Source organism: Corylus avellana, chromosome 3 (assembly GCF_965113065.1).
Source record: "Corylus avellana chromosome 3, dhCorAvel1.hap1.2, whole genome shotgun sequence".
Classification (NCBI taxonomy): domain Eukaryota; kingdom Viridiplantae; phylum Streptophyta; class Magnoliopsida; order Fagales; family Betulaceae; genus Corylus; species Corylus avellana.
In genome coordinates this window covers 27,655,161-27,680,886 of record NC_142492.1, presented here as the reverse complement: position 1 = coordinate 27,680,886, position 25,726 = coordinate 27,655,161, and the positions used below count along the sequence as shown (strand labels likewise).

Below are 25,726 nucleotides of genomic sequence, written 5' to 3'. Positions count from 1 at the left end.
TGTAGAGATGTTTCAATAGTCCACTTCATGATACCTTTCTAGGTGGTCTTTGGGAGTATTATCAATTTTATGGTAACCCTATAATGATTGGTTATGAATAACTTATTCTAGACTTTGAGTATCTTTTGAGACTTTGTCTGTAATAATTCATTTTGGGTAATCGTAACTTGGATGTTTATCATAATTATTTGATGTTTTCTTAGTTTTTCTAGTATAATTGATATGATGAATGTTATAACGATTCTTTTAAAGTATTAAAAAAAAATCTCTTGTTGTAGGCTCTCTTATGAGAGTTCAAGATCCATTGGTCTTATTCCTTGGAGAAATTTGACTAGGAGGCACACTAAGGAATAATTACCAGTTAATTATTTCTTGGGATGTTACAGGTTCTCCCAAGGCTATGGGAATGGTTAAGCCACCCATATTTAGCATATTAACGGATTCTATCAACTTTTCTAACAACATGAACTAAATTGTTCTTTTTTCCTTGCACCATATAATGATTAATCACTTTTAAAACTCATAGAGATATTTGTCAAAACTCCAAACCATATGGACTAGAAATGCATTTATCCCTAACCTATAAGTATAACAATAATTATAACATATATGAATATATGATATATTAATGAAAAATTATATAATTTAACTATAGTTAGTATAGCTATTAATATACACTAACACATATATTAACATATTAACATTTAGTATAATATATAGCTATGTTACTTTTGTACTTATGTTAGTATATTAACATATCAATTATTATATATAGGAGAAAGTCTACATATCTCTCTCAAACTACAACCCAATCGACAATGTTCCCTCAATTACGAAAACACCCTTAATAATTTTTTTTTTTTTTTTAAAAAAAATAATAATAAATTCGTTTTTTCTTGAATAAAAGAAAATTATTTTTGGCTTTTTTTCTTTTTTCTTTTTTTTTGTTTCAAATCTATTGGAGTATTTTTTGTATTATTGAAATAAATTTAAAGTCATTTTTGTCATTTTACTGGCCTTAGGCAAAACATTATCAATTTTTTGATAGTTTAAAGGTGACATTGTCAGATTGAAATTTTGAGGGGAACACTGTCAATTAGGTAGTAGCTTGAGAAGAGTATGTAGACTTTTCCCATAGAGAAATATTAGGAGTACCAAATCTTTTACCAAGAGAGTCTTATCAAATTGATGTGCAGCTCATTCATTGGAGAGAAACAAAACAATTAATTAAAAAAATATAACAGATACCAATGAATGAGCTACACATCAATTTGGTAAAATTCACTTAGTAAAAGATTTGGTATTCATAGCATTTCTCTTTCCCATATATATATATATATATATATAGGAACGAGCTAACGAGCTAAGTCAAACTTTATATAAACTTTTTCACAAATATTAACCGATTTGAACCAAGTTTTATACAAGTTTGTATCATTTAATAATCGAACTTAATTTTGTGTTCACAAACGCCCATTTAATAATCAAACCAAGCTTAACCGAGTCGAGCCCAACCTTGTTTGAGAGTAAGCTTGTTTATTTACGTCCCTAGTTATGTGTGTACATCAGGACACACAATCATACTATCAATAAATAAATAAATCGAAAGTAAAATGTCATCTATGACACAATTGGGTCAGGTAGCCAAATTCGGATGTAACTCGAGCGCTAAAGCACATCTAATTTAATGAAATTTCAACTTTATCCTATTATATAGAGTTCAGATTTTAACCAACTCTCAAAATAATTTGTAACAGATAAATTTCTCTCGAAAATAGTATATATATATATTAACACACACATATATTTACAAAGTATTGTCATCAATGACAACTATCAGTTTGACTCATTGAGCTTGGACAGTAGAAACAGGGAACCAGAGGAGAGGAGGATAGAAGCAGAGAAACAAAGCAAATCCGCAGGAGAGTGTAGAAGGGCCTTTTTGCTCTTGTCCAACAACCCAATTAGAAGAAGCATCACTATCACATGCCCAAGCTTGGTTTTCAGCCCATTGACGGTTTTCACATCCAGCCATTTAGGTCGTTCCTGGATAATGAAAGAAATGAAAAGGTAAACCATAAGCATAGACATAAGTTAAAGGGTTAACTTTCACTTACTCCTCCGAAGAATTAGCGGTTTTGCAATCATAGTCTCTAATTATTAATTTTTGCAATGTAGGTATCCAATATTTCAGTCACTTCTAATTTAATTCCTACCATTAGAGTTTAAAGTTAAACCAAATGGCAAACGGGTGAAATTTAGCCATGGGTCACCATGAGGCAAATTTTGACCTTTTTTTTTAACAAGAGTATTTTGGTCGTTTTGGCATCTCCATTAGGATTTAATAGAAAGTCCCAACAAAAGAACGAAATTAGAAGGGACTAAAAATTGAGAGCAAGTGATGATTCGAAGTTATAATTGCAAAACCACTAATACTTCATGGAGCAAGTGAAGTTAACCCTAAGTCAAAAGAAGGTACTTTAGTTTATTTGCATACTTCCAGCTGGTTCAGTTCACTCGTAACACTAATAAGTCAAGCACGGAAAAGCACAAAAGACCAGCAGACCTACAGAAGTTTTACACATCTTACATGCTAATAGAGCAAGGTTATTAGGAATTCCACCTAGTAATTTCATTTTTCCAATGCTTTTACACTCTAAAACAGTAAAAAATTTATGAATGAACAATTAATTGTCTCAAAAACATCAACCAAAGTTGGCTTATGACCCACTCACACAGGCTAAACTAGAAAGCAAAACAGAATTAGAAGTTTTGCAGTTGCTCAAAATTGCAGAAAAAATTCTGACCTTTAGAGTGAATAAGCCGAAGAAATTTGATTGGTGTGGAAGTCTTTCCTCTGATAGTGATTTCGCACTATCAAGATTGCTGACAAAGAGCTCATAGAGACCCATTCCAAAGACCAGCATCACCGTCCCCAAAAGATAGACATCTACGAGGTAATATAGTAGTAATTAGTGACTGCAGCTGACTAACTGTGAAAAAACAAATATAAAAGGTAAATTTCGTGTTTCAATGGTCAAAGTGAGGGAATTCGGTCAAATTTGGTTTTTCCATCCATTCTAATGGTCAACGCTATTGTAATGGCATTTTTACCACAAAATGGTAGGTTGATGTATCCAAGTATCACACCTGTCAAGTCGAGGGGCTTCTTTTAAAATGGCTAGTAATTCAGAGAGCTTAAGTGTATTTAACCCTAAAAGATAGTACAAAAGTCCACCTTTGAGGAGGAGCAAGTAACAGATTAGGGGCATGAATAACAAGGATAATTCATTCTTCAAAAAAAAAAAACAAGGATAATTCATAAAGACTCACCGATGGCCTCAACCAGCAATAGAATCACTTTTCCCCGATTTACAAAGTACTCCATAAAAGATGATACAACGAAAGTGCAGCCCTGCATGTCAACAGTGTAAATCAATGCATTGAGGAGATTCACGTTAAGTAACAGGTCATCAAAGCCATAGCAAGCAAGAACACAAGTAAACACCATCTATAGTATTTTTTTTTTTTCTAAAAAAAAAAAAAGAAAAAGGAGATGAACAAGTTTTGACATATAAAAGATCTAAGCTATTGAACTAAAATAAAAGCTCTTGAATTCAACAAATATTGTCATCGAAAATTCACTTGCCTGACCACCAAATGGGATTATGATAATTATCACAATTCACAAGTTTGTACACATCTTGAGATAAATACAAAAAGAATAGCACGTTTGCAACTTTTTTATGACAAAACTAACTCTCTTCTTCATCAGTGGGCTTGAACCTTGAATTTTAACCTAGAGTAACTAGGGAAACCCTCTTCATCCGATTGTGCTAGAGCTCGCTCATCATTATTCATGAGATTATCCACACTAATACATCCATCTTTTAACATGGCAAAGAAAAAAAAAATGTTTCTGTATCTTTTACTAATTATATATGAACATTCTCTCATTTCATATCCCAACAGAGCACTCAAAATTGTTGTCGATCTTATAGGACTGGCATGCTTATTAGATACTACACCTGCAAACGTCATGAAGAATTATTTTACTTTTTTAGGCACTATTATTAAAAGAGAGTCCATGATTTAATGAAGTTTGCAAGTTTTCTCCTTGTAACCATGATTTTATTTGAGTAACCAAACTTCATTTATTTTTCACATCCCAAGAAATTCTCCACGAGTCAACTCCAATGTCTCAAAATATCAAAATACAAAAGCAACGATGTACGAATACATAAACAAACTTTCTTGAGCTTTTTGTCCCTAATTTTTAGGTAAATTCTCTTGTATACTTCCTATGTAGAATGTAGTTGGAGGCACCTTACACTTTTAATGATAATTTGATTATTTATCAAAAAATAAATAAATAAATAAACAAATAGAGATGATTTAGTTCATTCATATGATGCAATGGTTCGACAGACGGTATTTACCAACTAAAAAAGTTAGCTTTTAGCTTTCATGAAGTATTTGAAAGGAACTCAGACCGTGTTAGTTCTTAGTTTCCTGATCTTTTTAAAGAGCCAGTCTCATGCCTTGAGATAGGAGCAGGGTTGCCGTAGGTTAACAACCAGCAAAAACTTAGTCACATCAGTTGAATGGATCCTTCAGAGTAATGAGTGGTGATTTCCCTTAATAGTGCCGCATCAATCACAAAGCAACAAGAAGCGGGCAAAAGTTAGCTAGGACGATCCGTTTAAGCGTTGTGTTAGATCAATACTCAGATGTAGTGAGAAGTGGACAAGAGCTCCCACACTATTGGTTTGAGGGAAAGATGAGGGAGAGTTGCTTTTGAGATAAATCCAATGAGAAAGGGTGACTTAATTTAAGAGGGATGGGTGAAAATGGTTAGAAGGAGACCTAAAATAATATGGATAGAAGCAATGATAAAAGATGTGATGTATAAGATCTGACAAATAGAATGGTGAGAAGAAATGCATATGAACTCACCTCTATTAGTTGAAAAATGATTTTTGAGCCACCCCTTACTAGGGATTAAGAGTTGGCTGAGTGAACTTGAGTTCTATAATGCATTTGAAAGGGACATGTACGAATAGCATACTCAAAGGTCATGGCTTATAGGCAAATATGAAATATTAGACGGAATCTCTTTTTCTTTTTTATGAATAACCATCATTTTACTAGCCAAACAATCCAATTACAAAAAACATTCCATACTTAACAGGACCTCAGCAGCTAAAAACCTATAACTCAACCAAACACCTATCCCTCAGCTCAAAAACTACTTACAAAAACCAACTGCTTGATATCGCAACAGCACAACCCACCTACCAGCTACCCTTTAAATTGAATAACTTTCTACTACTATTATATACAAATTTGCAACTACTACATCTACTACAAACAGAGCCACCTTCTACAGACTACCAACAAATAAAACAGACAATTAGATTAGAATCTTCTTCGAACCGACCCATTTTTTGGACGAAGGGACATTTCCTGTCCCAATGAGTAAATTTTCAGACTTATTTATACAATATTTTAGAGCTTGATAACTAGTTTCAAATATGATTATCACATTAGATGCTTATCAACGCCTCAAATCAAATTATGACCATTTTGAAAAATCAGTTTTCTTAGATTGTTTATCAGACAGCTGGAATTTTTAACAGTAACTGGAGTTTGGGCCGAATTGTATCACTCCAATTTGTATAAAGACCTCAAAAATGTGGGTTTTCAAATTATTTGGACATAGCCATATTCGATCACACCAAAACCCAGATGAATACCTAACAAAAACAAAATAAAAAAATAAAATAAAAATTACCTTGATAAAACATAAAAATGATCCAACCAAAGACCCCGATACTCCCAGAAGCGCGATGAAGCGACATCGGTAAATAGCCTACATATCATAAAAGAAAGTAATATAAAAAATAAAAAATTGCGAAAATCAGAAAGGAGGTGTTTGGTTGTAAAGACTTTTGTTCAATTTGAAATTATAAAAGGTTCTACCTTCTCAATGTTCTCTTCAGAAGCTACCAAGTTCCCCGGCGTATTGCCATACGCGCTGGAGTCGGATCCAATACCCGATTCAATTACAGGCGATGAAGAGTGTCCCCAGCTGGTGCTCATGGGAACAGGAAATCTGACATTACGTGGCCTAAATTCGAAGACCCTTTCCACATTTGGATTGAATTTGGAAGTTTGGGTGAAGACTGGTGGAGTTGGTTTTGGTGGTGTACTAATGGGTTTTGTGATGAACGGCGAAGATGCTTTCATGGTTACCGGAAACGGATAGTTTTGGCCGAAAAAAAAAAAAAAAAAAAAGTTGATCTGCAAGGGGATGAGTTCGTGGCAGACTCACTGCCATGTGTGTCTGCGTATTCGCGCGTGTGAGAGATAGAGAGAGGAAATGAAATAATGAAAGTATATAATTAAAATTGTGAAACAATTGGAAATGCTTTAAAAAAAATTGATAGTTAAAATAAAGAAAGAAATTTGATTTTTGACTATTTTGGCTAATAAAATTTTATGAGGCTACTAAGGATTGCCTTGGCATTGCAATTTCATAAATACGTTTAAAATCACAAGAAAATAATTTATGCCCACTTAATTGTATTTAAAAAAATCAAGCTTTCAGATTATACTTTCTAAAATCCTTAAAGCCCCCAAAAACCCAACTATCTCTCACCCTCTCCCTCTTTTCTCTCATATCATGCAGCCTCCGAGCCCTCCACCCTCTTGTCCTTATTTTCTCTCATCTCAGGCACGCAGCTCAGGCTCCATCTCTCTCATTTCTTTGATTCTCTCAATCACGCCTCCCTCTCCCTTAGCCTCACTCATTCACTTTGCCCTGCTCCCGTTCAGCCTCATTCTGCGCCGCTCCCGCTCACTCTTCATCCACTGGAGCTCCAATCACATGGTTTGTTTCTTGAAAGCATCTTTTGTGTGGTCGGTGCACAAAATGTGACTTTTGTGCCCACCACTCAATAAATGACACATCATACTATCACAAATTACAAAACAATTTTGGCTACACCTGATGATAATCTCATCATAAATCAAAACCAAAATAGCTGCTCAGTTCACCAACCTTCATGCCCAACCCACGCCGGCACGCCGCAACGACCCACGGCGCACAACCTAGGCCGAAATCCCCCACAGCCGGCTTCAAAAATCCCACGCCGGCACCCTCGCCCAACCTACCAGGACCCCACCTAGCCCATACCCAACCCACCTGCTCTCCGGCTGAGGGAATCAGAATAACTCATTACTCCATCGGTAAGTTTAAAAGCATCCACATCAAGTTAAGCAAAATTTAGTTAAATTTAACTTCCAAAATGCACTTTATTAGATATAGCTAGTCACTTTTTAAGACTACCCAATATAAAACTTTATATATTTTTCTACTTTAACTAAATATTATTTTTTATTGTAAAACCAAACTACTTTAACTAAAAACTCCTTATTTTATAATCAGAACTTAGGATTGACAATTTTGACACAACCTGTAAACCCAACACGAAATTACCGAGTTTGAGTGACATATTACACCCGCACTTATTTATATATAATAATATAAATATATATTAAATTTTTTTATTAATTAAATATATAATAAACATCCAAAACGATGCTGTTTTGGTGTTAAACACCAAAACGGCATCGTTTTGGAGGGAGAACGAGATGACACCCTTCTCTGCCTCTCAATCTCATTCTCTCATTTTCTCAGAAAAAGAAAGAAACTCACGCCGAGCCTCTCTCTCTCTGTGTCTCTCTTGCTCTTGCTCTAATGTCAATGCTCAACGCTCTCTCTCAGATCTAACAGTCTCCGTCGAGTGTTAATTGTTGTCGTTGAGTTGGTTTGCTGGGCTCGGGGCTGCTATCTAAAACGACGTCGTGGGGAACTGCTATGCGATCAGCCCTCGGATGCCAATTGCAGGTTCGATTTTTTGTTTGTTTTTACTCGGTTTGGAAATGGGAAATATGGGTTTGTTTTGTTTGGAGTAAGTTTTACTTTTGTAGGGTTGTTGTGTTGGGGGGGGGGGGGGGGGGGGGGGTGGGTGGTTGTGTGGGCGGCGGGGTGGGGGAAGTGTGCATACAAGTTTGGATCTTTGCAGTAATGCAGTGTTGGTTTTAAGGGAAATGACAGAACAGGTTTTTTTTTTTTTTTTTTTTCTGGGTATTCTGGAACGATTTGGAGGGGATGAAATTCTTGAGGGAAAGAAAAAGAAATAGAAATCGTTGGAGGGGAAGAAATCGTTCGCGCCAGCAGTCAATAAATGGGGTTTTTTGCAGATTTTGTTAAATTTTTTGACAAAAGCTAGAAATGGCTAGTTTGATGCGGATGCTCAAGTTTGGTCTTTGTTGTTTTAATTTGATGTTGAGATGGGTATTATCCGGTGTAGTCAGACCTATTTTCTAATTTGCAACATGCTGATTTGTTATTCATTGAGTGGGTTGCACAAAAGGTGATTTTTGTGCAACGACCACTTTGAATATATTCTCTTGTTTCTTTCATTCTCTCTCTCGCGCTCTCTCTGTCTCAGTCTAGACTCTAAACCCTAATTATTTCAATTTTCAGATAAACCTCTTAACGTCTTTGTTTCTAACAAGTTTATTTCAATTATTTCAGATCAACCCCTCTCTCTATCTCAGCCATCTCTCTATCTCAGCCATCGACCTCGGGTAAGAAACTTTGATTTAGGTTTTCTTAATTAGTTTTGATTTATGCATGTCTTATTTTATTTTTCATACAAGAATCCTACTCTAAATGAGAAAGTGTGCATTTATACTTTGTATTGCAGTGCTTTATAAATTTTTGATGCTTTTCTACAACAAATTTTTACTAGGTTTTTATTGCTTAATTGCAAGCTAAAATTCATTCGAAGTCTTTGTGCACTTTGGGCTTGTGGTTGTTTGATTGAGATTGATGGTGGGTATTGAAAATTTTAGATCTTTGCCACTGGAAGTTTGTTGATAACTGAGAACAGGGTTTTTGAGCTGATTTGATGGGTGCTAGTTCAAGATGATATATATATTTTGACATTATATGGATTAAATAGTAAAAGATATGTCATTCATATGAAATTTGGTGTGCATGTTGAGTGATAACAGAATGTGTAACCTAGCAATAGGAGTGCCAAAATATTAATCTAATTGATAGTGAGATGATAATGCAGTACTTATTTGTTTTTTTTCCACTTATTGTAGACTCATGGATGGTCGTTCAAGTAGTGGTATTGTCAGGAGGTAATGGAATTTTTTTGGAGGTGAGGTGGGGCATTTAACCCCTCTTGACCCCCCTCCCTCCGCCCCTGCTTCCATTCAATGTCTCACATGAAATTCTTCAAGAGAGTTGTATTGTAAGCAGTATTTCTATACTCTACTGAAGGTATATATGAGGAAACCCCTCAAAACCTCATCTTCCTTTCACTTTCAAACCCTCATTTCTCAATTGGATTCCCCCCATTTTCCCAAATTCTCATCCAAACCCAACTTTTTACCCACACCTTTGGAAGACCCTCTGCCAAACTTGGTCTCCAAAATTTGTAACATCCTCTATGATCCCCAATGGGAAAAGAACCCGCAACTAAAATCCTTAAGTCCCAAACTCAAACCCCACCATGTATCCAAGATTCTTCAAATCCATAACAACACAGACTCAGCCTTACGCTTCTTCTACTGGGTCTCAAAGCAGCATTTCTACAAGCATGATATGAGCTGCTTTATATCACTGCTGAATAGACTAGTGCGTGACTGCCAATTTGCACATGCGGACCATGTGAGGATCCTTATGATCAAAGCTTGTCAAAACGAGGGCGAGCTCAAGCAAGCTATGTCATATTTTGATGAGATAAGTGGATCTGGTTTTGGGTTTACTTTGTATAGCTTTAATACACTTTTAATTCAATTGGGAAAGTTTGATATGATTGATGTCGCACAGGATGTTTATACTAAAATATTGAGTAGTGGGATTAGGCCAAGTTTGTTGACATTCAATACTACGATTAATTTGTTATGTAAGAAGGGTAAGGTGCAAGAGGCAGAGTTGATTTTGAGTAAGATTTTTCAGTATGATTTGTGCCCCGATGTTTTTACATATACGTCTTTGATTCTTGGGCATTGTAGGAATGGTAATTTGAAGCCAGCATTTAGGGTTTTCAATAGGATGGTGAAGGAGGGGTGTGACCCAAATTCTGTTACATACTCGACTCTTATTAATGGGTTATGCAGTGATGGGAGGCTGGAAGAGGCATTAGACATGATGAAAGAAATGATTGAGAAAGGGATTGAGCCAACTGTGTATACTTATACAGTTCCAATTACTTCATTATGTGAGGCTGGGTGTGTGAATGAGGCTATTGAGCTTGTGTGTAGCATGCGGAAGAGGGGCTGTAATCCAAATGTTCAGACGTATACTGCATTGATCAGTGGGTTGGCTCGAGCTAGGAAACTTGAGGTTGCAATTGGGCTATACCACAAGATGTTGAAAAATGGTATGTTTCCGAGCACAGTAACGTACAATGCTTTGGTGAATGAATTGTGTGCTGGAGGAAGATTTGGTGTTGCTTTGAATATTTTTTATTGGATGGAAGGTCATAGTATGTTGAATGTGCAAACATACAATGAAATTATAAAGGGATTTTGCCTCATGGGTAATGTTAAAAAGGCAATGATTCTTTTCAACAAAATGCTTAAAGCTGGCCCCTTCCCAACTGTGGTTACATATAATACACTCATCAATGGGTACCTTAAATTGGGAAACCTGAACAATGCTTTGAGATTATTGGATATGATGAAGGAGAGTGGATGTGACCCAGATGAGTGGACTTATAGCAAACTTATTTCGGGGTTTTGCAAGGGTGGCAAGTTGGATTTTGCATCTACTCTTTTCCATGAAATGGTGGAAAGAGGTATTAGTCCAAACCAGGTCAGTTACACTGCTATGATCAATGGATACTCTGCAGATGGTAGATTGGATGTTGCCTTATCATTACTTGAGAAGATGGAGGAAAGTGGTTGCTATCCAAGTATTGAAACCTACAATTCCATTGTAAGTGGGTTGTCCAAACATAATCGATTTTCTGAAGCTGAGAAGTTGTGTAACAAGTTGGCAGAGAAAGGATTGTTGCCAAATGTCATTACCTACACATCTTTGATTGATGGGCTCTGCAGAAATGGTGGGACTAATCTTGCCTTCACGATCTTCCATGAAATGGAAAAAAGAAATTGCTCACCAAATTTGTACACATATACTTCACTCATTTATGGGTTATGTCTAGAGGGTAAAGCTGATGATGCGGAGAGGTTACTAGAAGAAATGGAGAGGAAGGGAATAGTTCCTGATGAGGTGACATTTACATCACTTATTGATGGTTTTGTTATGCAGGGAAATCTAGATCATGCATTCTTACTTTTTAGGCGAATGGTTAATGTAAGCTGCATACCCAACTACCGAACTTACAGTGTGTTGTTGAAAGGGTTGCAAAAAGAATGTAAGTTGCTCACAGAAAACGTTGTGGCACAGCATGTGTACAGTTGCAGCTCAGATGAGAGATATATAGATTTTGAAGTTTTATGTAATTTGTTGACTAGATTGTCAGAGATTGGATGTGGACCTACTGTCGATACCTATACTACTCTAGTGAGAGGCTTGTGTAGAGAAGGCAAATCATGGGAGGCGGAACAGTTGATCGAGAACATGAGGGAGAGAGGCTTGTGCCCTAATCAAGATATCTATAACTCTATATTAGTTGCTCATTGCAAGAACTTAGCAGTGGACTATGCTCTAAATATATTCAATTTGATGGTAACTAGAGGCTTTGAGCTCCATTTATCAACCTACAAAGCACTTATTTGTGCTCTCTGCAGGGCTAGTCTGTTGGGAGAAGCTCGAACTTTGTTTGAGAGCATGCTTCAGAAAGAATGGAACAACGACGAGATTGTTTGGACAATATTGGTTGATGGGTTATTGAAGGAAGGGCAATCAGATCTATGTTTGAAGCTTCTTCACGTCATGGAATCTAGAAATTGCATTCTCAACTTCCATACATATGTAATCTTGGCTAGAGAATTGTCTAAATTAGACAAATCCATAGGAACACATCATATTTCTAGTTAATTATTTCATTTTGAGACTTTGTCTGTAATAATTCATTTTGGGTAACCGTAACTTGGATGTTTATCATTATCATTTGATGTTTGCTTAGTTGTTCTAGTATAATTGATAGGATGAATGTTATAACGATTCTTTTAAAGTATTAAAAAAATCTTATGTTGTAGGCTCTCTTATGCGAGTTCAAGATCCATTGGTCTTATTCCTTGGAGTTCATGATGTAAACTTCTTTTTTTTTTTTCTTTTTTTTTTTTGGTGATCTGGCATAATGTGTATTTTGCTTTTCGAGGAATGTTTCACTAACTGGCACTCCTTTAATGAAGGCTTATGCTCTTGTTTGTGTTTGTACAGTTGAATGGAAATTTTGTGAGATGCCGTTGATTCCTTTAACTTCTGGAGCCTTTATTGCATGTCAGTGAATCAACAATTTAAATATCGCAACAGCTTTGATATCCCTATTATTTTTGTGCATAATGTTCATGGGTGTTGCTGGTTCCTGATTTTCTTGTTGACATTCTTCTAGTATGCAAAGTAGGTGTTTTTTAACCCCCCGTTGAAGTAATTTTAATTATTTGCATAATTGTTTTACTATCTTTATTGTGGAAAGAGCAATGTGGTTCTTTTAATTATATTTTTTTGTCCCTTTTCTCTTTCCCAAGTTGCTCAACACCCATCAAGCCAAAACTTTCTTCAGTTTGCTTACTTTTTTGTTTCTTGATCATTATTTTTGGGATGATGCCTTTGGTGGTAGAAGGGAAAAGAGTAATGGCTCTTTTTAAAGAGCCACTGCTTTAGTTTATTGTGAGTTCAATTTATTCTCTTTTTACTAGTGTTTGCTGGTTATTATTCATTTTATTTTCTCCGATGATGCAGAATTTGTATCAATACAATGATGTTAGTTCTACTCATAGTTTTTTTTTCTCTTTTGATAAATAGCAAAAATTCATTGAAAACCAAAGGACGCACCCAAGTACACAAGAAATATACAAAAGAAGCACCTAATCAGAGAAAGAAAAGAAATCAAGAAAGTCATTAAAATCACTTCTCCTCAACATATACAACAGAGAAAGTCATTAAAACCACTTCTCCTCAACATATACAACAGAATTTTCCAATTGACATGATCGAAAGCTTTTTCTAAATCTAGTTTGCAAAGTACACCTACCATCGAGGCATTTATTAGTGATAAGATAAGGATTTAGAATCTGCCTTCCCCAGATGAAAGTGTTTTGACTGTTGGGAATAATCTTCTCCAAAATCATTTTCAGTCTGATTGCAAGTGCTTTGGCAATGATCTTGTAAATGCCGCTTACTAGACTAATTGGGCAAAAATCTTTAAGCTAAGTAGCCCCTGAAATCTTTGGAATAAGAACGAATAAAGTAGCATTAAGACTCTTTTCAAACTTGCTTCTAGCATGAAAGTCATGAAAACCTCCCAAATCTCTTCTTTTATAACATCCCAGTAAGCTTGGAAGAAAGGCATAGAGAAGCCGTCAGGGCTTTATCACCCTTTCCACAAATCCCTCAAATTTTAGCTACATATATTCGAATTTGAAATATCTTGGTACGCCTGAAAGTCTCCACAATCAAGAAGGATCATGAAGTGATTCAAACAAAGTCTGGTCTAGGATATTGGCCTTCCCACTCTGGGAAGACTAGAAATGTAGGTTCTTTTTTTGCTGTATTTTGCATTGTGGCATATGCCCTGCTCTTTTTAATTCTAAATTTTTACAGTTAAATGTTCTGACAGATGAGTGCTTTCTTCTTACCTCAATTGAGTTTCCTAATTTTGGAAGTTTGTAAGATGCAGTGGGTTTTCTATTGTGAGAGTACAATCAGCAAATGTCAACAGCATTAGTATCTTTATTACTCTTTTATCCCGTTTCTCTTCCATCATTTGTGCATCTACCTATTGGATAGTGTATGAACTTAGTTTTAGTAGCAGTTACTTTGTTGGGGAGATTGAAGGGACCCAATAGTGGCTCTTCATCTAGATGGTTACTACTGTCATTTGTACTTAAGCTCAGTTTGTTATTTTAAATAGTTCAGTTGCTCTTTTTTAAGAGTAATGTTATAAGTCTTCCTAAAGTCCTCATAGAGTCATCTTAAATGTGACGTGGCTTTTAAAATTACCGTTGAATTTGAGATGTGATTTATTGACTTTTGATCTATTGGTGATTTTAAAAGCCACATCATATTTAAGATGACTCTAGAAGGATTCTAGAAAGACTTATAGCATTACTTATTTTTTAATTCTAAATTTTTACAATTAAATGTTCTGACAGATGAGTGCATTCTTCTTACCTGAATTGAGTTTCCTAATTTTCGAAGTTTGTAAGATGCAGTGGGTTTTCTATTGTGAGAGTACAATCAGCAAATGTCAACAGCATTAGTATCTTTATTACTCTTTTATGCCTTTTCTCTTCCATGACTTGTGCATCTTAACTATTGGATAGTGTATGAACTTAGTTTTAGTAGCAGCTACTTTGTTGGGGAGATTGAAGGGACCCAATAGTGGCTCTTCTTCTAGATTGTTATTTTACATAGTTCCATGCTTTCAAAGAGTGTTCAAACTTCAAGCTTTTTTCCATATCATAGAAGGGATTTGGTTCTTTCTTTGAAAGTTTGAATGCTACTAGTCGAACAAATTTCACCATACTATTTGATTTTATATTTTCCTTTAGAGGAAATTATTACATTGATCTGTGTCGTTTAGGTCTTTTCCAAATCGTTTATCTAGTTTCTATTATTTTTTAGTTCATTATTATTATTATTTTCGTTATTAACAGCCTATATGAAATTGCAGTTATATTTAACCTCCAAATCTATGAAATGATCTAATATCAACTTTTTTACTTTTCTTCTAATATTAACTTGTGCTCAAGACAAAATACCATTAAATATAAACTAGGGGCAAAATGGTTATTTTGCCTGACCTTTGAATATTTGGTTATGATGCCGGTCATTTGACTTTGTTCCTACAGTAATCTCATCAAACTTTCAGTAATTGAGCAGAATCTCTATTTTTAACAAAAATCCAAGCTTTATTTAATCCAACACAACCTAAGATTCTTTTATCAAGCTTAACATAGTCCTAATTCACAATAACACCTTCATGCACAACAAGTACGTCCATTAATGTTAAGAGATAATCTATCGTTAATCTTAAAAACTTAAAACCTTACAATATTAAACCCAAAAATCTAGATCTACAAGTTAAGGTTGTCTAAACCATGAAAACAAAACTAACAAAAGTTAATGAGTAATATAACATTCTATTAACATCAAACAAACGCGCTTAAACTAAACATGTTATCTCTTCATGAGAATAGATCACATGAGAGCTCATTCTCTCCTTAAACCCACACAACCCACACTCTCTCTGTTATGATCTTAAAGTGTCCCAACTAGTTTAAATACAATTTCAACTATGTTTATATATGCTCTTAGATATCTTTTCCTTGGAATCCGGTGTTCAACGGTGAATTTTATCTAAAATTCATATCATTTACTGAATGTGTATATATATATATATATATATATATATATATAATAAGACATGCGCAAATGACACATGTCATTATTATAGATTAGATTTTGGAAAAAATTCTTCCAACTCAGTTTGGTAAAAAATTCTGTCCAACTGGTAATCGGGTGTATATATATAAATAAAATAAAATAAAAGCCATGGAAGAATCCCTTATTATCAGGAATTCTATATGTACTCAAAACACTCAACCAAACCATTTCGTCCATGAATTAAGTAAGAACTACCATGATGTTTCTTTTATACGTCACTAAAGACATGACACAACGCACAGACAAAAGGCAATTCTCTTTACATTTATTTACTCCAGCATATTTCAATACAAATGACTCCCCCAGGGGGGAGTTTGGGGTTGATTTTAGGCTTTTTAGCCCATATATGCACAGTTTGCAATCTCGAATATTGCTACTCTTTATACTCATTTACATATATGTTATACTGTATAGTACTATGGTCCACCAATTTTCATGAGTTTCACAGATTTAATAATGATTTTGCAAAGAGAAATATTATAGGTATTAAATTTTTTACGAGGAGATGGATACCAAAATGATATGGCGCTTATTTATTGATACCCATATGATTTCTCTTTATTAATTGTTTTGATCATCTCCGATAAATAAGTTCCACATCATTTTAGTACCCATCTGTTTGTAAAAGATTTGGTACCTCTAAGATTTCTCTTTTGCAAAATAGGTGGATGGGAGAAGGAATGCAGCATACAAACAATCATTTTTCATTCATTTATCACACTGATGTTATATTGGCTGAAATGATGTATTATATATAAGTGGTTTTCTTTTTTTTTTTGTTTTTTAAAGTGATCAACATGAAAAATCACTTAAGACACGCAACATGAACTAATGCGACATGGGTGTGAAGAGTAACTTTACTATTTCAATCCCACTAAAAGTTTTAGAGAAATGCAATTCTTCACACCACAATCATATTATGGTACTTTTGTATTTATGTTAGTAATTAGTATATTAACATATCAATTAATACATATAAGAGAAAGTTTACGTACCTCCTTCAAACTACCACTCAATCAACAATGTCTCATAAATTATAAAAACACCCTTAATAACATTTAAAAAAAAAAAACTAAAAAAATTTAAAATAAATAAATAAAAAACCAAGGTGTAAATTAAAAAAAAAAAAAAAAAAATCGTTTTTTCTAAAATAAAAAATATATATTATTTTTTGTTTCGTATCTATTGGAGTATTTTTTGTATTATTGAAATAAATTTAGAGTCATTTTTGTGGCCTTGAACAAGATATCGACAATTTTTGGATAGTTTAGAAGTGACATTGTCACAATTGAAAGTTTGAGGGAAACATTGTCAATTTAGTAGTTTGAGAAGAGTATGTAGACTTTTCCCATATATATATATATAGAGAGAGAGAGAGAGAGAAACGAGCTAACGAGCTAAGTCAAATTTTATATGTACTCTTTTTACAAATATTAACCGATTTGAACCAAGTTTTATACAAGTTTGTATCATTTAATAATCGAACTTAATTTTGTGTTCACAAACGCCCATTTAATAATCAAATCAAGCTTAATCAAGCCAAGGCCAACCTTGTTTGCAAGTAGCCTTGTTCATTTACGTTCCCGTAATGTGTGTACATTAGGACACACAATCATACTGTCAATAAATAAATAAATCGAAAGTAAAATGTCATCTATGACACAATTGGTTCAGGTAGCCAAATTCGGATGTAACTCAAGAGGGCTAAAGCACATCGAATTGGATGAAATTTCAACTTTATCCTATTATAGAGTTTAGATTTAAATATCCCTCAAAATAATTTGTAACAGATAAATTTCTCTCGAAAATAGTATATATATATTAACACACATATCTTTAGTTATATTTACAAAGTATTGTCATCAATGACAACTATCAGTTTGACTCAGTGAGCTTGGACAGTAGAAACAGGGAACCCGAGGAGAGGAGGATAGAAGCAGAGAAACAAAGCAAATCCGCAGGAGAGTGTATAAGGGCCTTTTTGCTCTTGTCCAACAACCCAATTAGAAGAAGCATCACTATCACATGGCCAATCTTGGTTTTTAGCCCATTGACGGTTTTTACATCCAGCCATTTAGGTCGTTCCTGGATAATGAAAGAAACGAAAAGGTAAACCATAAGTATAGACATATGTTAAAAGGGTTAACTTCATTTACGCCTCCAAAGTATTAGCGGTTTTGCAATCTTAACAATAACATCTAATTATCAATTTTTGCAATATAGGTATCCCATATTTCAGCTACTTTTAATTCCACTCTTACCATTAGAGTTTGGGGTTAAATCAAATGGCAAACAGGTGAAATTTAGCCGTGGGTCACCATGAGACAAATTTTAGCCTTTTTTTTTTAACAAGAGTATTTTGGTTGTTTTGGCATTTTCCGTTAAGATTTAATAGAAAATCCCAACGAAAGAGCAAAATTAAAAGGGGCTAAAACTTGAGATATCAACATTGCAAAAGTTGATGATTTGAAGTTATAATTACAGAACCACTAATACTTCATGGAGCAAGTGAAGTTAACCCTAAGTCAAAAGAAGGTACTTTAGTTTATTTGCATACTTCCAGCTGGTTCAGTTCACTCGTAACACTAATACGTCAAGCACGGAAAAGCATAAAAGACCAGCAGACCTACAGAAGTTTTACACATCTTACATGCTAATAGAGCAGGTTATTAGGAATTCCACCTAGTAATTTCATTTTTCCAATGCTTTTACGCTCTAAAATGGTAAATTTTTTATGAATGAACAATTAATTGTCTCAAAAACATCAACCAAAGTTGGCTTATGATCCACTCACACAGGCTAAACTAGAAAGCAAAAAAAGTGTTGCAGTTGCTCAAAATTGCAGAAAAAATTCTTACCTTCAGAGTGAATAAGCCGAAAAAATTCGATTGGTGTGGAAGTCTTTCCTCTGATAGTGATTTTGCACTGTCAAGATTGCTGACAAAGAGCTCATAGAGACCCATTCCAAAGACCAGCATCACCGTCCCCAAAAGATAGACATCTACGAGGCAATAGAGTAATAGTTAGTGATTGCAGCAAACTAACAGTAAAAAGACAAATAAAAAAGAGGTAAATTTCGTGTTTCAATGGTCAAAGTGAGGGAATTCGGTCAAATTTGGTTTTTCCATCCATTCAATGGTCAACGCTAATGGAGTAGCATTTTTACGACAGAGTGGTAGTTTGATGCATACAAGTATCACACTTGTCAATTAGTGAGGCTTCTTTTAAAATGGCTAGTAATTCAGAGAGCATAAGTGTACTTAACCCTAAAAGATAGTACAAAAGTCTACCTTTTAGGAGAGGAGCAAACAACTGATTAGGGGCATGAATATCAAGGATAATTCATAAAGACTCACCGATGGCATCAACCAGCAATAGAATCACTTTTCCCCTATTTACAAAGTACTCCATAAAAGATGATACAACGAAAGTGCAGCCCTGCATGTCACAGTGTAAATCAATGCATTGAGGAGATTCACGTTAGGTAACAGGTCATCAAAGCCATAGCAAGCAAGAACACAAGTAAACACCACCTATAGTATTTAAAAAAGAAAAAGAAAAAAGGAGCCGAACAAGTTTCGACATATAAAAGCCCTAAGCTATTGAACTAAAATAAAGGCTCTTGAATTCTACAAATATTGTCATAAAAAATTCACTTGCCTGACCACCAAATGGGATTACAATAATTATCACCATTCACAAGTTCGTACACATCTTGAGATAAATACAAAAAGAATAGCACGTTTGCAACTTTTTTATGACAAAACTAACTCTTCTTCATCAGTGGGCTTGCTAGAGTTTGCTCATCATTATTCATGAGATTATCCACACTAATACATCCATCTTTTAACATGGCAAAGAAAAAAAAAAAAGTTTCCCTATCTTTTACTAATTATATATGCACATTCGCCTCCTGGGCATGAGGATAAACTGTTTAGCCCGTCAGGGATGAAAGCTCCTGGATTACTCGGTAACTGGTCCTAGTGGGTGAGGTCAGTTACCCGAAGGAGTTTGATTAACGGTGAGGATTGTTGTACAGTATGCGTTTGTGACGTGCAATTAATCTGAGTAAAGTTCTCCTACGTTATATATATATATATATATATATGCACATTCTCTCATTTCATATCCCAACAGAGCACTCAAAATTGTTGTCTATCTTATAGGACTGGCATGCTTATTAGATATTACACCTTCAAACGTCATGAAGAATTATTTAACTTTTTTAGGCACTATTATTAAAAGAGTGTCCATGATTCAATGAAGTTTGCAAGTTTTCTCCTTGAAACCATGATTTTATTTGAGTAACCAAACTTCATTTATTTTTCATTTCCCAAAAAATTCTCCACGAGTCAACTCCAATTCTCAAAATATCAAAATACAAAAGCAACGATGGATTAAATCACTATAAAATACGAAAAGTTCAAAAATACATAAACAAACTTTCTTGAGCTTTTTGTCCCTAATTTTTAGGTGACTTCTCTTATATACTTCCTACGTACTTGGAGGCACCTTACACTTTTAATGATAATTTGATTATTTATCAACAAAAAAAAAACAAAAAAACATAAACAAATAGAGATGATTTAATTCATTCATATGATGCAATGGTTCGACAGATGGTATTTACTAACTAAAGTTAGCTTTTAGCTTTCATGAAGTATTTGAAAGGAACCAGACCATGTTAGTTCTTAGTTTCCTGATCTTTTTAAAGAGCCAGCCCCACGCCTTGAGATAGGAGCAAGGTTGCCGTAGGTTAACAACCAGCAAAAACTTAGTCACATAATTTGAATGGATCCTTCAGAGTAATGAGTGGTGATTTCCCTTAATAGTGCCGCATCAATCACAAAGCAACAAGAAGCAGGCAAAAGTTAGCTAGGACGATCCGTTTAAGCGTTGTGTTAGATCAATACTCAGATGTATTGAGAAGTGGACAAGAGCTCCCACACTATTGGTTTGAGGGAAAGATGTGGGAGAGTTGCTTTTGAGATAAATCCAATGAGAAAGGGTGACTTAATTTAAGAGGGATGGGTGAAAATGGTTATTAGAAGGAGACCTAAAATAATATGGATAGAAGCAATGATAAAAGATGTGATGTATAAGATCTGACAAATAGAATGGTGAGAAGAAATGCATATGAACTCACCTCTATTAGTTGAAAAATGATTTTTGAGCCACCCCAATTTACTAGGGATTAAGAGTTGGCTTAGTGAACTTGAGTTCTATAATGTGTTTGAAAGGGACATGTACGAATAGCATACTCAAAGGTCATGGCTTATAGGCAAATATGAAATATTAGACGGAATCTCTTTTTCTGTTTTATGAATAACCATCATTTTACTAGCCAAACAATCCAATTACAAAAAACATTTCAGACTTAACAGGACCTCAGCTGCTAAAAACCTATAACTCAACCAAACACCTATCCCTCAGCTCAAAAACTACTTACAAAAACCAACTGCTTGATATCGCAACAGCACAACCCACCTACCAGCTACCCTTTAAATTGAATAACTTTCTACTACTATTACATACAAATTTGCAACTACTACATCTACTACAAACAGAGCCACCTTCTACAGACTACCAACAAATAAAACAGACAATTAGATTAGAATCTTCTTCGAACCGACCCATTTTTTGAACGAAGGGACATTTCCTGTCCCAATGAGTAAATTTTCAGACTTATTTATACCATATTTTAGAGCTTGATAACTAGTTTCAAATATGATTATCACATTAAATGCTTATCAACGCCTCAAATCAAATTATGACCATTTTGAAAAATCAGTTTTCTTAGATTGTTTATCAGACAGCTGGAATTTTTAACAGTAACTGGAGTTTGGGCCGAATTGTATAACTCCAATTTGTATAAAGACCTCAAAAATGTGGGTTTTCAAATTATTTGGACATAGCCATATTCGATCACACCAAAACCCAGATGAATACCTAACAAAAACAAAATAAAAAAATAAAATAAAAATTACCTTGATAAAACATAAAAATGATCCAACCAAAGACCCCGAGACTCCCAGAAGCGCCATGAAGCGACATCGGTAAATAGCCTACATATCATAGAAGAAAGTAATATAAAAAAATAAAAAATAAAAATAAAAATTGCGAAAATCAGAAAGGACGTGTTTGGTTGTAAAGACTTTTGTTCAATTTGAAATTATAAAAGGTTCTACCTTCTCAATGTTCTCTTCTGAAGCTTCCAAATTCCCCGGCGTATTGCCATACGAGCTGGAGTCGGATCCAATACCCGATTCAATTACGGGCGATGAAGAGTGTCCCCAGCTGGTGCTCATGGGAACTGGAAATCTGACATTACGTGGCCTAAATTCGTAGACCCTTTCCTCATTTGGATTGAATTTGGAAGTTTGGGTGAAGACTGGTGGAGTTGGTTTTGGTGGTGTACTAATGGGTTTTGAGATGAACGGCGAATATGCATTCATGGTTACCGGAAACGGATAGTTTTGGCCGGGAAAAAAAAAAAGTTGATCTACAAGGGATGTGTTCGTGGCAGACTCACTGCCATGTGTCTGCGTGTTCGCGCGTATGTGAGAGAGAGGAAATGAAAGTAAATAATTAAAATGATTAAATTATCTTTTCTCCCTATAGTTTCAATATTTTTTTTTTTCTTTAGGATTTCATTTTTATTACAGCACATGTAATTTTTATAAAGATTAAGATAGTACTTTCATTAAAATTTTGTCCAAAATTTAATCAACATCACCTTAGCACCAATCAAATGTCGTCACATGTCATATAATTAATTTTTTTAAAAAAAATTAAAAAGATTATATATATATATATATATATATATTTTTTAAAAAAATAATAAAAAAAATTTTGGGGTGACGCCATTTGGGGTGGCTCGGCCACCCCCATCTGGCCCGTTTGGAGGTGGTGAGCCACTCCATGGCCGGATGGGGATTTTTTTTTAAAAAAAATATATATATATATTTTTTAATTTTTTTAAAAAAATTAATTATATCGAACGTGGCGACATTTGATTGGTACTGACGTAGCGTTCCGTTAAGTTTTGGACGAAATTTTAAATGGCCATCTTGGTATTTATGAAAGAGAGCCCATACTATCAAGTCCTGGTGTAAACCAGCCTTTTTACAACATCTAATCATCATGTAACACATCATCAATTTAAGAAAAATGTAAAGAATGAAAGTGAGAACTGTCACACCAAATCAAAGAAAAAAAACCTGTAGCCGGAGAGACCCAAGGGTCTGGCCGGCAGTGAACTCCTCAAACCTTGCCGATTGTGACTCGTCTCAAAACCCGTTTTTAATGCCTTAAAACCCGTTTCTAATGCCTCAAAACTCGTTTTGGGATTCAAAACAAAAACTTAGAAGTGGAAGGTTAACAATTTAGGGATTTTATCACCCTAAAATCTAGTGTATTTTGGTCCAAGTTATTTTTGTGTACTTTTTATATTTTTGCTTATGTGTTAGCTATTGATTGGGAGCTGTAAAAATGAGGTTTTAAGGCTCATCTTGATATAAGTTAAACTCTTTATGAAAACCACATGTACTCCTGTGATAAAAATAAAACCCTCGGGAGAAAAAAATAAAGTGTTGAAACCCTATGAGCAAAAGAGTACTTAACCCTAATTAAAATTGTGAAAGGGTTGGAAATGCTTTAAAAAAATTGATAGTTAAAATAGAGAAAAATGATTCTCGACTATTTTCGCTTGTAAAATTTTATGTGTCTACTAAGGATTGGCTTGGCATTGCAATTTCATAGACAAAAAGTGTGATTTTAAACTAAATCACAAGAAAATGATTTATGCGTTTTCAAATCGAAGACAAGGAAGTGTTTTTCAAAAATGCATAATTTTAAATATCAAATTGCAATTTTGTTAGATGCTTAATTGTATTTTTACAAGTCATGTTTTCAAATTATACATTTTAAATTGTACTTTTTAAAATCACAAATATAAATATAATAATTTTTTTTTTTTTTTTTTTTTTTTAAAAAAAAAAAATGTCTTGCATCAAAAGTTGGGCACGCATGATACAAAATTTGTGTTGGTTTTCTGGTTGGCCTGGGAAGGAATACCCACCATCTAAATGGGCTTAACTGTTTCGGGGTCCGCCGGCAATATCCAGGTTCCGCGCCATTACCTTTCCCCCTCTCTGGAAAATCTAGAAGTCAGCTCGAGTCGAACTCCAAGGTTCTCTCTCTTGGCTTTATGCATTTGAAGACAAAAATTTTCAAAATTTGATTCTAGGGTTTCTCCATTAGAACAAAAATGGAGGCCATGGCTGTAAACCCCAGTACCTCGTCCACCGCCATTGTCAACCAACCTTCCCAAAATCTCCCTTCCTCTTCGTCAATCCCAGGAAAGCCAACCCCACCCATGAAACCACTTCTTAAGGTCCACCAATTCCCATCCCACCTGGACGCACCGGATATTTCCCCCACAGCCCGTACAATCTGCGAAGTCCTCACCCGTGCCTCTCCACACGACATCGAATCTGCACTCTCTTCTACGGGCATTTCGCCCTCCCCTGAAATTGTCGAAGAAGTCCTCAGATTTTCCTATCACTACCCCTCCTCTGCTCTGAAGTTCTTCCGGTGGGCTATGCAGACCCAGAAGCACTCGGCCGATGCTTGGAATCTCATGGTCGACTTGCTTGGCAAGAATCAGCTCTTCGAGGCGATGTGGGACGCAGTGCGGTCGATGAAGCAGGAAGGAGTGCTCTCGACGGCCACGTTCGCGTCGGTCTTCGAGAATTATTGCACGGTAAGGAGGTCTAACGAGGCGGTCATGAGCTTTGATGTGATGGATAGGTACGGAATTCAACAAGATGTTGTAGCGGTGAATTTGCTGTTGAGCGCATTTTTCCGTGAGGACAATCAAACGGCCAAGGCGTTGGAGTTCGTCGAAAGGATCAAAACGAAGATCCCACCCGATGTGGACACGTTCACCATTGTGTTGGGAGGATTGGAGAAGGAAGGCAATGTGTCGCAAGCCATACGTACGTTTCGCGAGATGGTGGAGGGTGTCGGTTGGAGCCTGCACTATATGGGGGCTTATGATGCATTCTTGATGACGCTTGTACGTGGGGCAGCGGTCGACGAGGCCATCAAGTTTCTTGAAGTTATGAAGGGAAATAACTGCTTGCCAGGTTTGAAATTCTTTTCAAATGCTCTTGATAGTCTTATTGATCAAGGCGATTCGCGCCAAGCAATCCCATTGTGGGATATTATGGTGGGTAGTGGATTGTTGCCTAACTTGATAATGTATAATTCCATGATTGGCTTACTCTGCAACAGCGATGATATCGATAATGCATTTCGTCTCCTGGATGAGATGGTCTTTAGTGGTGCTTTTCCCGATTCGTTAACTTATAACATGATATTTGAATGTTTGATTAAAAACAAGAAGGTCCATGAATTGAGTAAGTTCTTTATTGAGATGATTAAGAATGAATGGCTGCCTACGCATTCCAATTGCGCAATGGCCATTGCAATGTTGTTTGAAGGCTATGACCCCGAAACAGCCATTGAGATTTGGAACTACATGATTGAGAACAATATTAAGCCTCTTGATAAGAGCGCAAATGCTTTGCTCCTTGGTCTTTGTAAGTTAGGTAGGTTGTCGGAGTTGGGGAGTTTTGCCAATGATATGCTTGATAGAAGAGTCAGAATATATGACTCGACAATGGAAAACTTGAAGAATGCTTTCTATAAGGAGGGTAGAGCTTCAAGGGATAAATTTGATAGTCTTTCAAGGAGGTGGAAAGCTCGCTAGAGTTCATGCTGTAAACTTCTTCCTTTTTTTCCTTTTTCCTTTTTTTTTTTTTTTTTTTTGTGATCTGGCATAATATGTGTATTTTGCCTTTGGGGGAATGTTTCACTAACTGGCACTCCTTTAATGAAGGCTTATGCTCTTGTTTGTGTTTGCACAGTTAAATTGAAAGTTTGTGAGATGCCGTTGATTCCTTAAACTTCTGGAGCCTTTATTGCATGTCACTGAATCAACAATTTAAATATGGCAACAGCTTTGTTATTCCAATTATTTTTGTGCATAATGTT

The 25,726-nt window shown here is 35.2% G+C and overlaps 4 protein-coding genes across 7 annotated transcripts; 2 read left to right on the top strand and 2 right to left on the bottom strand.

Moving 5' to 3' along the window:
- Positions 1-1,808: 1,808 nt before the first annotated feature.
- LOC132175527 (uncharacterized) lies at positions 1,809-6,365 on the bottom strand. Its single transcript, XM_059587497.2, has 5 exons — positions 5,983-6,365; positions 5,795-5,872; positions 3,334-3,415; positions 2,808-2,950; positions 1,809-2,046 (listed from the first exon to the last, which is right to left on the bottom strand). Exons 1-5 carry the CDS (start codon positions 6,247-6,249, stop codon positions 1,837-1,839), a joined length of 780 nt encoding a protein of 259 aa, XP_059443480.1. The 5' UTR covers positions 6,250-6,365; the 3' UTR covers positions 1,809-1,836.
- Positions 6,366-7,713: 1,348 nt separating this feature from the next.
- On the top strand, positions 7,714-14,726 carry LOC132175917 (uncharacterized). 4 transcript variants are annotated; one of them, XR_015911735.1, is made up of 4 exons: positions 7,714-7,912; positions 8,606-8,658; positions 12,440-12,499; positions 13,552-14,726. XR_015911735.1 is itself a non-coding variant. In XM_059588010.2 (3 exons), exon 3 carries the CDS (start codon positions 9,371-9,373, stop codon positions 12,092-12,094), a length of 2,724 nt encoding a protein of 907 aa, XP_059443993.2. In that variant the 5' UTR covers positions 7,714-7,912; positions 8,606-8,658; positions 9,184-9,370; the 3' UTR covers positions 12,095-12,249. The 4 variants fall into 4 exon arrangements, 1 of the variants encoding a protein (XP_059443993.2); XR_015911734.1 differs by adding an exon at positions 12,256-12,308 and having other exon boundaries at positions 12,440-14,726; XR_009439471.2 differs by having other exon boundaries at positions 12,440-14,726.
- A 2,579-nt stretch (positions 14,727-17,305) lies between these two features.
- On the bottom strand, positions 17,306-22,230 carry LOC132175083 (uncharacterized). Its single transcript, XM_059586901.2, has 5 exons — positions 21,856-22,230; positions 21,655-21,732; positions 19,024-19,105; positions 18,526-18,668; positions 17,306-17,752 (listed from the first exon to the last, which is right to left on the bottom strand). The coding sequence occupies exons 1-5, from the start codon at positions 22,120-22,122 to the stop codon at positions 17,543-17,545; spliced, it is 780 nt and encodes a 259-aa protein (XP_059442884.2). The 5' UTR covers positions 22,123-22,230; the 3' UTR covers positions 17,306-17,542.
- A 1,508-nt stretch (positions 22,231-23,738) lies between these two features.
- Positions 23,739-25,642, top strand: LOC132174902 (uncharacterized). The gene has a single exon (XM_059586644.2). The coding sequence runs from the start codon at positions 23,937-23,939 to the stop codon at positions 25,440-25,442; it is 1,506 nt and encodes a 501-aa protein (XP_059442627.2). The 5' UTR covers positions 23,739-23,936; the 3' UTR covers positions 25,443-25,642.
- Positions 25,643-25,726: the final 84 nt, after the last annotated feature.

Excerpts from the sequence above, each read along its gene's own strand:
- LOC132175917 (XM_059588010.2), top strand. The coding sequence starts at position 9,371 with ATGAGGAAACCCCTCAAAACCTCATCTTCCTTTCACTTTCAAACCCTC.
- LOC132175083 (XM_059586901.2), bottom strand. The coding sequence starts at position 22,122 with ATGAATGCATATTCGCCGTTCATCTCAAAACCCATTAGTACACCACCA. Across the intron at positions 19,106-21,654 it reads CATTTTTATGTTTTATCAAG|GGCTGCACTTTCGTTGTATC; the intron begins GTAATTTTTATT and ends TGTGACATGCAG. Across the intron at positions 18,669-19,023 it reads ATTGCTGGTTGATGCCATCG|ATGTCTATCTTTTGGGGACG; the intron begins GTGAGTCTTTAT and ends ATTGCCTCGTAG.
- LOC132174902 (XM_059586644.2), top strand. The coding sequence starts at position 23,937 with ATGGAGGCCATGGCTGTAAACCCCAGTACCTCGTCCACCGCCATTGTC.
- LOC132175527 (XM_059587497.2), bottom strand. The coding sequence starts at position 6,249 with ATGAAAGCATCTTCGCCGTTCATCACAAAACCCATTAGTACACCACCA. Across the intron at positions 3,416-5,794 it reads CATTTTTATGTTTTATCAAG|GGCTGCACTTTCGTTGTATC; the intron begins GTAATTTTTATT and ends GTTGACATGCAG. Across the intron at positions 2,951-3,333 it reads ATTGCTGGTTGAGGCCATCG|ATGTCTATCTTTTGGGGACG; the intron begins GTGAGTCTTTAT and ends ATTACCTCGTAG.